The 12,054-nt window shown below is 35.7% G+C and overlaps 1 protein-coding gene across 5 annotated transcripts in view; it reads left to right on the top strand.

Annotated features, from left to right (window-relative positions):
• LOC126752757 (rap1 GTPase-activating protein 1) overlaps positions 1-12,054 on the top strand; it is a 271,420-nt gene that overhangs the window by 28,542 nt on the left and 230,824 nt on the right. For 2 of the 5 annotated variants that reach the window (XM_050463725.1, XM_050463723.1), the window contains exon 2: positions 1,852-2,810. The exons of 2 other annotated variants lie outside the window; for them this stretch is intronic. In XM_050463725.1, coding sequence (XP_050319682.1) covers positions 2,548-2,810 — 263 coding nt within the window. In that variant the 5' untranslated portion in view covers positions 1,852-2,547. The remainder of the gene's footprint in view (positions 1-1,851; positions 2,811-12,054) is intronic. One more of the 5 variants, XM_050463724.1, reaches the window with a different exon arrangement.

The following is a 12,054-nucleotide window of genomic DNA, read 5'->3' as shown; positions in this document are numbered from 1 at the left end:
GAGCTGAGTTGATTTAGTCACATTCGACTGCCAGTATACATACATATATGGGAACTAGTCGTTCAGTTTTTGAGATATCGATATGAAAATTTGCATATGTCCTCTTTGCCCCAAGAAGCTGCTCATTTGTAGAAACCGCTATTATTGGACAACTATAACATATAGCTGCCATACAAACTGTACGATCGGAAGCAAGTGCTTATATGGAAAACTTTTTTATTTGGCGAGATATCTTCACAAAATTTAGCATGGAGGATTGTCCAAGCCAACGGTACAATTTGCAAAGAAATCGTTCAGATTGGACCACTATACCATATAGCTGCCGTACAATGTGAATAATCGGAATCAAGTGTTTGTATGGAAAACTCTTTGATTTGATGAGATATCTTCGCGAAATTTGGCGTGAATTATTGTCCAAGCCAGCGCCATAGTATCTGAAAAAAGTTTCCACATCGGATCACTATATCATATAGCTGCCATACAAACCGAACTATCAAAATCAAGTTCTTGTATGGACAACTTTTTTATTTGAAGAGATATTTTCACAAAATTATGTACGGATTATTCTCTAAGGCAACGCTATAATATCTGAAAAAAAGTTTCCAGATCGGGCCACTATATCATATAGCTACCATACAAACCGAACTATCAAAATCAAGTGCTTGTATGGAAAACTTTTTTATTTGAAGAGATATTTTCACAAAATTAAGTATGGATTATTGTCCAAGGCAACGCCATAATATTTGAAGAAAGTTTTCATAACGGTTCACCATAGCCTATAACTGTCATACAAATTGAACGACCAAAATTAAGCTTTTTTATTTGTGAAGGGTATTCCAGTTTCGGTGCAAACGAAGTTAACTCATTTTCTTGTTTTATTTATATTTTGGTGTAAATTAAATACTTTTTTATATTTTTATTAATTTTTTATTTAATTTTTCAGAGGCTTTTCAAAAGCTGCTGAGTCACTTTACTCGTTTCTAAATGTTTAATGGATCTTTTTGGGGTGCGACTACCATTTCGTTTTCGCTCGGACACTTGCCTATGTATTTATTTGTATTTTCTTATTTTTTATCTTCTTATTTATATGTATATTTACACCATCATCAATATATAAAAATAACCCTTAGCGTGCGCTAAAGTTTGCCGAAACGCTTGTTAAATTATTTTAGTTTCGCTTTTGTCTTCTCCTATTTTCTTGGTTGAGTTCAGTCAGCAAAATTTTCTGACTTATATTGTTGTTGTTGTTTGTTTTTTCACGGTGAGTTGACAGGCGACCAACTGATTTGGTGCCAGTGAGTCTGACGTTGATTGCGGTGCTCAGTGCTCGCACACCCGAGCAATAACACCTCAAATACATATATACACACATACACAGCCACATATACAGATATCTACACAAAAAATACTCACATTTTTCCGAGCATCTAACAACCTCTCTCCATGAATCATGAAGCTCGTTCGAATTATGGAAATTTTAATAAATTTTATTAAAGCTATAAAAAGTCAGTAAAAAATGCAAAAAAAAAATAACAAATAGTGAGGGAAAATTAAATTGAACGGATGCAAAGTGAACCGACATACATTTATAGGTAGTGAAAGAAAAAACAACAACAACAAAAATTGTATTTAAATGAGCGGAAGTGTTGAGTACTGTAAATTGTAAATTTAGTGGCGTGTTTTATTTATTAAAAATATTAATAATTGAACAATTTTTTGAATAATTTATTTATGTGCATATATGTATATATGTATATATGTATGTATATGTATATGCATCTGTATTATATCTATGCTGCTTTGTGTGCTTGCTTACATTTGAATAAATAATTTAATATTTTATGCATAAAGAATAGCATAAAACCGCACTAGTTGCAAGAAAAAAGTAAAAATACGAAATTACATATGTTTACAAACACATACACACTCATAACTACATGAGTGTCAGAATAGCCAACCAGGCAATGCAAAAGTGAAAATCAAATAAAAAAGTGAAAAAATATTCAAGAGAAAAAAGTCAAATATTGCAACACCAAAATAGCCAGTCGCTGTTAAGCAATAGCCAACAACAAAAATAATAACAAATAATTGAAAATCGTCGGTTTCGCATAGCTTTCCCGTCACTGGCGCTACCCCAAACAAGGAAGCGCGAGTGAAACCGCTGCCCAAATTAGTCAGCATTAATATGAAATAAGTTATAAAATCAAAATAAAGCGCAACAATAAAGTCATGCGGGCTTTGAAAGTGAAAACATTTAGTCACTAATCGTCATACTTATATGTCAAATTAATCCAAATATTGAAACCAAAAATTTTACAAAAATAATTAATAACAAAAAATTCCAAAAAATCACAAAAAAACAAAATTAAAAAAAATCACAAAAAGAATTATTAAAAAAAAATTACAAAAGAAAATTAAAAAAAAATCAAAAAATAGTCTCACTAACCCGTGATTAATACTACCAAAATATCTTATTAGTTAAAAAATAATTAAAAATACAACAAGCAACTATAGCAAATACCTACAAAGCAACCAAAAAGCAAGAAAATGTTGAAAATTCACATGCTGGAGCAGGTGGTGAACACGGAGAGTCCGCAGGATAACGCGCCACTGCCGAAAATGTCCTCATCCACGTCAACATCGCCGAAGCGCAGCGGCAGTGGCAGCGCTTGCAGCAGCAATGGACGCACGCCGACGGCTTCGGCTTCGTCATCACCGTTACATCATCATCCGGTGCCGGGCGTGCCGCAGCGTCAGATATGCGGCAGCAGCGGCAGTGTGAAGTCGGTGGGACGCGGTTCATCGCCAGGGTAGGTTGAAGATAAAAAAAATAAAAATATAACATTTTTTTGATAATTGCAAGCTTGCTTAGCAGAAATAATAATTTTAAAATTTTTTGATTTTTTTAATTCTTTAATATTTTTCTTTACATTTTTGTACAAGTATTAAGTTTAAAATTCTCAATGCTTTCAGAGAAAAACTATACTTTCAGTTTATTTTAGTTCTGTGGCTGTTTCAGCACCTGCATTTTTGCATTTTTTTATTATTTTGAGTTCTATACCTGTTTCAGAACCCTGATTCTACAGTGAATCTATTACTTTTTTGTTATGTTGAGTTGTGTAGTTTTCTCCAGCATTTGTTGCTTGATATTCTAACCAACATTTGCAAAGGATGAGTTGTAAAAGTATTTATTTCGCTGTTTATGTGAAAATTTAGCATATGCTTTTAGTGTGTTTTGCCGAAACCTAGTCAGTAGCAAGGACTTTAATCAATCACAACTAATAAAACCCCTACAGTTCTTTCCGATATTGTCTGGTATTTTCGACCAGACAAAGTTCTTTGGAGTTCTATTGTAAAATTAAAAAAATATTTCAAACTATTTTTTATCAATCAGTTATTAGCCCCTGTTAATAAATGACCCACTGTTTTAAAAATGTTTCTAAAAGATAATATTTCCCTTTATTTCGTATAATTGGTGCAAATAAGTTCCGTGAATATTTTTAGAAAATAATGCTGTAAGAACTTTCGCATCTGTTACTTTATGAGAAAGTTTTGTTTATGGCTAAATATCTGGTATAAGCCAGTTATAGAAGAAAACTACTTCAAGAGAATTCGTACAATTATTAATAATTTGTGGGGTCGATATCTTGATATATTTTCCCAGCCAAATAACATATAAACAGGAGTTATTTTCATTAACGTATTCAAAAAAGTGATCAATTCGAGGTTATTACTTAAAAAACTAAGCTCGGGTGTCACCGAACATTTTATACTCTCGCATGATAAAGTGATAATCGACATTTCATTATCCGTCATTTACATATATTTTTATTTTGCTGTAAAATTAATTAGATTAGTAGTTACTGAGATATGGTTTTTGGTCCATAAGTGGGCGACGCCACGCCCATTTTCAATTTTTAAAAAAGCCTGGGTGCAGCTTCCTTTTGCCATTTCTTCCGTAAAATTTAGTGTTTCTAACGTTTTTTGTTAGTCGGTTAACGCAGTTTTAGTGATTTTCAACATAACCTTTGTATGGGAGGTGGGCGTGGTTATTATCCGATTTCTTCCATTTTTGAACTGTATATGGAAATGCCTGAAGGAAACGACTCTATATAGTTTGGTTGACATAGCTATAGTAGTTTCCGAGATATGTACAAAAAACTTAGTAGGGGGCAGGGCCACGCCCACTTTTCCAAAAAAAAATTACGTCCAAATATGCCCCTCCCTAATGCGATTTCTGCCAAATTTCACTTTAATATCTTTCTTTATGGCTTAGTTATGACACTTTATAGGTTTTCGGTTTTCGCCATTTTGTAGGCGTGGCAGTGGGCCGATTTTGCCCATCTTCGAACTTAATCTTCTTATGGAGCCAAGAAATACGTGTACCAAGTTTTATCATGATATCTCAATTTTTACTCAAGTTACAGCTTGCACGGACGGACAGACGGACGGACGGACAGACAGACATCCATATTTCAACTCTACTCGTCACCCTGATCACTTTGGTATATATAACCCTATATCTGACTCTTTTAGTTTTAGGACTTGCAAACAACCGTTATGTGAACAAAACTATAATACTCTCCTTAGCAACTTTGTTGCGAGAGTATAAAAAACACAGAAACTTCAAATTTAATGGGGAATCTGTACTAAAATTCAAAAGAACATTCTTTGGCACTTATTATTTCTTTTTTTGAAGATTATCTCCTTCAAATTATGGTCGCGGCTATGTCTCAGATTGTCCATCTGTTGAGTAAAATGTTCCATGACTCGTTCCAGCATTTCGACTGGTAACTGGCGAATGACAAGCGTGATGTTCTGCTCCAAGGTCTGAATTTTAACATATCGCCACAAGAAAAAGTCTAACGGTGTGATATCACACGGTTTTGGTGGCCAATCGAACGGCCCAAAACGTAAAATTATCTGCTCGCCTAAGTGTTCTCGCAATAAATCCATTTATTGATGCCATGTGTGGGAAGTGGCACCGTCTTGTTGAAACCAAATGTAGCCGAGATCACGAGCTTCAACTTCAGGCATCAAATAGTGACGACAACGGCTGCATAATATATTTACTGATGACTCCACCGGCCCACAAACCACACCAAACCGTTTTTCTGGATGAAATGACAGCTTCTGAATCTATTCCATGATGGTATGCCAAACAGTACTGAACAAAAATAACATGACAGCTTGACGCGTGATTTGTCAAAAAAGGCTGTTGAAAAATGTACCTCTTAGATCACCCGTTGTATACTGTTCAGTAGGTCCGACTGTATCAAGATGGCGTTCAAACTGCAGTCTTTAAAACTTTATACTTCAAAACAGTAATTTGGTGGGGTCGGAATGTTTCCAACTGGGTAGAAAAAAACGTCATATCTTGAAATAATTCATCACATAGGTCTTCCCAGGCAATAGCATATTTAAATGGGTTCTTTCCTTTGAAGTACTCAAACATTTTATATTCAAATAGCTCTAGCTGATTTCTAATTATACCCTGAACAAGGTACATTAAGTTTGCAATACCAAAAAGGAAAGGTCAGAGATGTCGATTTTTAGCCACGTCGCCTGTCATCCTTTTCTCTCCAAGATCAAAATCTAGTTCTTTCTCGGTCATTTTTTTTATTTGACGAGATTTCTCACGAAATTTGGCATGGATGATTGTTTAGGGCAACAGTATGATCTCCTTAGAAATTCTTATGTTCTAGTAGGAATCTTTTTTATTAGTGTTAAGTGCAACCGCCGTTAGCCTTCTGACTTTAGTGCTGAAATGATATATCATTTCTAAAAGGCTTTGACTACTTACAAGTACATACATACTATATATCCAAAGTTTACTCAGTGAAACATATTTATTATTATTCGTGCCCAAGTTTCCACGCAAGAATTGATAATTTTTTGATAATCATGTCTAAATTTTTCACGTGGTTTTCAAGCACAACGCAAGTTCACAGTCTCGTTTTCCGGGAATTCAATAGAAGATAGAGAAAACATGTAGGAAACTCATATACTTAGAATCACAGCTAAGTGGACTGTTATTAGATTCGAATAACCCAAGTGGTTCAACAGAAGATCCACACTTTTGTCATAAAACGAGTTGCCAGTCATCTGTGATTCGACGTTATGATGGGTATTTAAGATTCGAACCTTAGGATACTAAGCCCATAAATCATTATATTCCATAAGTATCCAAAATTTTAAGTTTTAATGGTTTTTATTCAAGATTTGAAATGGCTTAGAAATTAATTGAGGTGTGAAACGCGGCCTAAGGTCTATTGTGAACCCTTGAAATAGGTTGGGTGTCGGATTGCATTATAGTCAAGCGTCAGAACTGAGGATACTTAGTCCATAAATCATGATATTTCTTTCTTCTTCTTCTTCTCGGGCCAGTCGTTCTTCCTTTTCGCTGTTTGGCGGCAATTGGAGATTCCAAGTCCTTTTCCACCTGGTCTTTCCAACGGAGTGGAGGTCTCCCTCTTTTCCTGCTTCCCGCGACGGGTCTCTGCGTCGAATACTCTCAGAGCTGGAGTGTTTTCATCCATTCGGACGACATGATTTGGTCAGTGTAGCCGATGTCTCTTAATTCGCTGTACTATTCCTTAAATACTTTAAACATGCCAGAAGGGTGCTTGTACTTTTAGCCTTTCGCTTCCTTCACCAATCCACTTATCTCATTTGACACAGATACAGAATTTTTATGCACTGCTTTCGAGAAAATTTAAGCCTGCAAGCCCGCATTACTCCCTAAAAATGACTTCTAATTAAACATTTGCTTAATACGTGTATTTTGTCATTTTATTAGTTGCGCATGCGCATACCAAAACTCAACGAACCGCATGTCCTCTAAAAACATGGCAGTAAAAAATAATAAAAAAAAGCTTAATCACACCAATAAGAGCGCCGGCCATATCAGGCAAATGAACACCCAAGCGTACCATTTTATTAACGCGGCCGGCCGCTTGTTTGTTGCCTTATTGCATTCCACTAACGCTCGTAATTCAACACAAGTTGGCGTTTTGCTATTTTCATTTCGCGCTTTTTGCTGCCATTTGTGCAATTCGAGCTGTGAAATTGTGTTGTGAAGTGCGCGCCTGCACGTCTCGCTCATCGCACCGAACTGTGAAGGCAAATTCGTACGCGCGCCGCCGCCACTGCCTCTTTTTTTTTTTTTTGGTTGTAGACCAACACGGCTTTGGTGCTACGGTTTTTATTTCATTTACCTATGGGCCTGAGTATTACGGTGTGCTTGCTTTTGTTTTTACGGCATATTACCGTTGTTTCGTTGGTCAATGCACCAGACTGTGCGCTGTCGTGTTGACGCCGGCGGCGTACGACAGTGGCTAATTCACAGGCGCTCTCTTGCTGCGCTTGCCGAGCTCATCAATGGAGTTCCTCGAGTGGAAAGCGTAGCGCAAAGCAAAACAAAAAATTGTTTTCCTATTGTCATTCGGCGTATAGCTTTTTCCACGCGCATAATGTTATTAAACGAACCAATAAACTATGTAACGGCATTAATAGTGGATGAGGAAATAAAAAATCAAGTGATTTGTCATGAGAACAAGGCACACAGGTACATACATATATGGAAGTGTATATACATACATAGTAGATATTGCGCTTGGTTTGAGGCAATGGGAAGTGAAATATGAACGGTTCGCCTTGTGCGATTTACTCCAGCGGAAAAAAACGATTTGCGGTTGCGAAGCTTGAAAGCGAATCTGCTTGATTAATATGCGCTATATTTTATTCGAAATCGATGCCTGTTCCATATATCGCGCCAATAAATCTCCAATAATTTTGCACTAAGTTGAAAGAAGCATATTACTACTGCTTCTACTGATTTCTAGAGCTTATTATTTGGATTTTATATTCTCAAGATTTAATTAACCCATAATGCTCTACACCTTGCTAAATTAACTAGAAAGACAAACGAAGCGAAAGAGAGCTTTGGAGGTCTAAGTCAACTAGCATTTCTTCGATAGGTTTTGATTTCTATTGTTTTGTAGAACCAAGGTCGACAAAGAAAGAAGAATTCAATAGCATTTCTGAGAGATTTTAACTCTCTATTATTTCATTGTCCAAGGTCCGACAAAGAAAGAATTAGTTCTTGATATATACTTTAAATTTTGACATTATCGAAATCAAATAACTGGGCTTTAAGTTAGTATTGGGTTGCCACAAATATTTTCTGCATATACTGAAACACCGAGAAAGTGATAAACTTGAACTTTTGGTAGCATATCAGTGTCTAGAACTCTCTAAAAGGGGAAGCGACTTAATAAATTCTTTCAACAATCAGACAGCTGATCTCAATTCGACCACAGGATGTACTAAAGTACATTGCTGAAAATCTGCTAATCATGGCATCTGAGATTTTAGAACAAAAGGGTAAACGAACAAAACAAAGTAAAGAAAAAGTCGAATCGAAAAGAAATTATGTTTATTAGGATTGTAATAATTTAGACGTAAAAATAATAATATTCCCCTTAGAATTTTAGTTCCGCAAAAATAACACTTAATATTATGATTTGTAAAAGATATACATAAATCAAAGCAAGAAGAAAAAAAGATCTATAAGAATTAAACTCCTGTCCTTTGGAACTTGATTTAGACTACCTTCTAAAAGTGATTTTTATAAAACTCTGAAATTGGGTAAAATGTCCTCAAAGTTCACAGTATTTTAACTAAAGAGAGCCTACCAAAGGCAATGTCTTATATATTTTATATTTGCCGAAGACTTCACTCATTGCACTCTTTCTGAAGGTGGCTTCCTTATTTATACCCTGAGTAGAGTTTTCCAGAAGGAAACGTTGGAGACCCTAAAAAATATATCTTCGTCTTCTTAATTGACACAGAAACCGCTTACGCGGTTATAGCCGAGTTTACAACAGCGTGTCAGTCGTTCTTCCTTTTTTTATCGCCAACTGGAGATTCCAAGTGTAGGTTCTTCTCCACCTGGTGTTTCCAACGGAGTGGAGGACTTCTTCTTCCTCTGCTTCCCCCGGCGTGTACTGCGTCAAATACTTTTAGAGCTGGAGCGTGTTCATCACTTCGGACGACGTGACCTAGTCAGCATAGCCACTGTCTCTTAATTCGCTAAACTATGTCAATGTCGTCGTATCGATTGCGGTATTCGCCGTTGCCAACCCGCAAAGGACCATAAATCGTCCGCTGAACTTTTCTCTCGAAAACTCGTAAAGTCGACTTACCAGATGCTGTCAACGTCCATTCCTCTGCACCATATAGCACGACGGAAGTAATGAGTGACTTGTAGAGTTCGGTCTTTGTTCGTCGAGAAAGGACTTTACATCTCAATTGCTTATTCAGTGCGAAGTAGCACTTGTTGGCTAGAGTTATTCTGCGTTGGATTTCGAGATTGAAATTGCTGTTGCTGTTAATACTGGTTCCAAGATAGACGAATTTATCTACGACTTCGAAGTTATGACTCCCAACAGTGACGTGGGAGCCAGGTCGTTAGTGCGATGACTTCTTTATTTGATGACAGGAGATATCTCGTCTTTCCCTCCCCTTACCATCAGCGTGCCCCTGCAGCTGTACACTCTTTTAGAAGATTTTACCGTTTCTATTCAGATCTGCAGCTCGAATTATTTTCTTCAGCAGTAGATTGAAGAAGTGGCAGCATAGTGAGCCGCCTTGTCTGAAACCTCGTTTAGTATTGAACGGCTCGGAGAGGCCCTTCCCGTTCTTGACGGAATTTTTGGTATTGTCGAGGCTATTGTTTCCTTTTCAATGGGAGCGTTTTTTACATGGCGGGTCCCAAACCCTGTTCATAACTGTGGGGAGGCGATGTTTCGCCTTATCACTTTAGCTCGCCTACAAATTGATGTTTTTTTTGGTTACAAAGAGAATACTTGGTCTAAGACCGGATGTCGTGAGCTGCTTGAGCCATATGTAGAAGAATCGTTTCTGTCCGCTCCCAAGTGAATGGCGCTCAGAGTACTTTCCTCACTTGCGTGAACTTCTACACATGACTCCATCCTCCTCTGAAATATATGCTCGTATATAAATCAGCTTTACCATCTGAGTCATTTTAGCCATGTCCATTTGTCTGTCTGTACTTACAGATTAGATTTTATAATTTAAGTTGTACTCGTACTAGTCCCAGGGTTTTTTAAATATCGATATGAAATTTCGAACTTTTTTTTCTCCCCAAGGAGCAACTTATTTACCGGAACCGCCGATATCAAACTATTATAGCATTTAGCTGACATATGTATAAACTATCATGTTATTGCATGGATATTTTTTTATTTGACTAGTTATCTTCCTAAATCTTGGCTTGGATTGTTGTATAAGTCAACGCTATAAAATTTGGAAAAAGTTTGCAGATCAGATCACTAAATCATATAGCTGCCATGCAAACTGAGCGATGAAAATCAAGTTCTTGTAAGGTACACTTTTTTATTTGACGAGATATCTTCACAAAATTATGTTGGGATTGGGGAATGATACCAACTACGAACAGATTGTTCGGATCGGAAGAAAGTCGGATATTCACTGCACGTAATTAACTGATTTATGGCCAGTACATAATTTTGTAGATTTCATAATTTAAGTTCACACTTAAATATGTATGTTCTCGCTATGAAATACAGGGCTTAAAAATAGTTCCGAATAAAGATAATCGAACTTTAAGACAGAACGAATGAGTTATAAGCAGGTGTAGGCTTCTGGAAACTTGACAAATCGAACAAACAACTCGCTTAAACCGTATAGAAATGGAAAAGAACACTTTTTTCTTTCCGAATCGAACAAACAACTCGCTTAAACCATACAGAAATGGAAAAGAAGGAAGGAAGTGTTCTTTTCTATTTCTATACGGTTTAAGTGAGTTGCTTGTTCGATTCGGTTTATTGAGGTATAAATTGTATGTAATGTATTGATATACATAGGTATAAAAACTTTGTTGTTGCTTTAGTGTATGAATTTTTTGGAAAGAAAGGTGACTATATTAACGATAAAACTCTTTAATTATGTTATTATTATACAATTAGCAGGTTAATTGAAAAGTCTCTGGTCTACCATAGTAAAACACATATTTTTGGCAAAATTCTTTATTTTATTCAAGATAACTTAAATGCAAATTTACTTTATTAAATACATACATATATGTTTATATTAATATTAATAATTTAAATTAAAAAAATTGTCTTGATATCGTTTAAAAAACGAAAAGCATGTTTATGAGATTTTAAAAACTGGTTTAAAAGTCGATTTCCAGCTAACTGTCTATCCATCATTTATTAAATAATCTGTTTTTAAGCAAATTCTTACATAGATCATTATCAAATCAAAACAATTTTAACATAAAATCAAATAAATTTTAAAATAAATTTACATAAATCACATAATTTACATTAAATCAAGTTTTTTTTTTATTTTAAATCAAATATTTTGCGTTATAGTATGAGCATAGCTTTACTGCAAATCGCATGTCTATGTATGTACATACATATGCATGTATTGGTATGTGCTTCTGTGTAAGAATTTTTTAAAGCGAAACCGCTGCATTTATGGCATTCCATTACTGCTGATTGCGATAACGCTCAGCTCAACGTGAGTGTTTTTAGTTATTATGCAGCCTTGTTGAGGAGCTCGCGGATTTGGCAGACGAAATGTGGATGTATTCGTTGCACTGTTTGTTTAAATAACTGCATGCAAACAAAATACACATACATGCATATGATATGTTTGTATTGTTTAATATACATATATGTAACTCTTGTATCAGAGCATGCGATTATAACGGCGAAGAATTGTATAATTGTGCACACGACAAAGCCGCCTTTTCTTAAACGGTTATCGAATACATACAAAAACAAGAAAAAACGTTAACTTCGGTTGCACCGAAGCTTAATACCCTTCACAGGTGCATTTCTGTTAGCAACTATGTGTTCAATTTGTATGGCAGCTATATGCTATAGTTAACCGATCTGATCAATTTCTTCGGAGATTACATTGTTGCCTTAGAAAATAATATATACCAAATTTCGTTAATATATCTTGTCAAATGTGAAAGTTTTCCATACAAGCATT

This window comes from Bactrocera neohumeralis, chromosome 3 (assembly GCF_024586455.1).
Source record: "Bactrocera neohumeralis isolate Rockhampton chromosome 3, APGP_CSIRO_Bneo_wtdbg2-racon-allhic-juicebox.fasta_v2, whole genome shotgun sequence".
NCBI lineage: Eukaryota > Metazoa > Arthropoda > Insecta > Diptera > Tephritidae > Bactrocera > Bactrocera neohumeralis.
The sequence above is the reverse complement of the archived record's forward strand: the minus strand, read 5'-3'. Positions and strand labels throughout refer to the sequence as shown.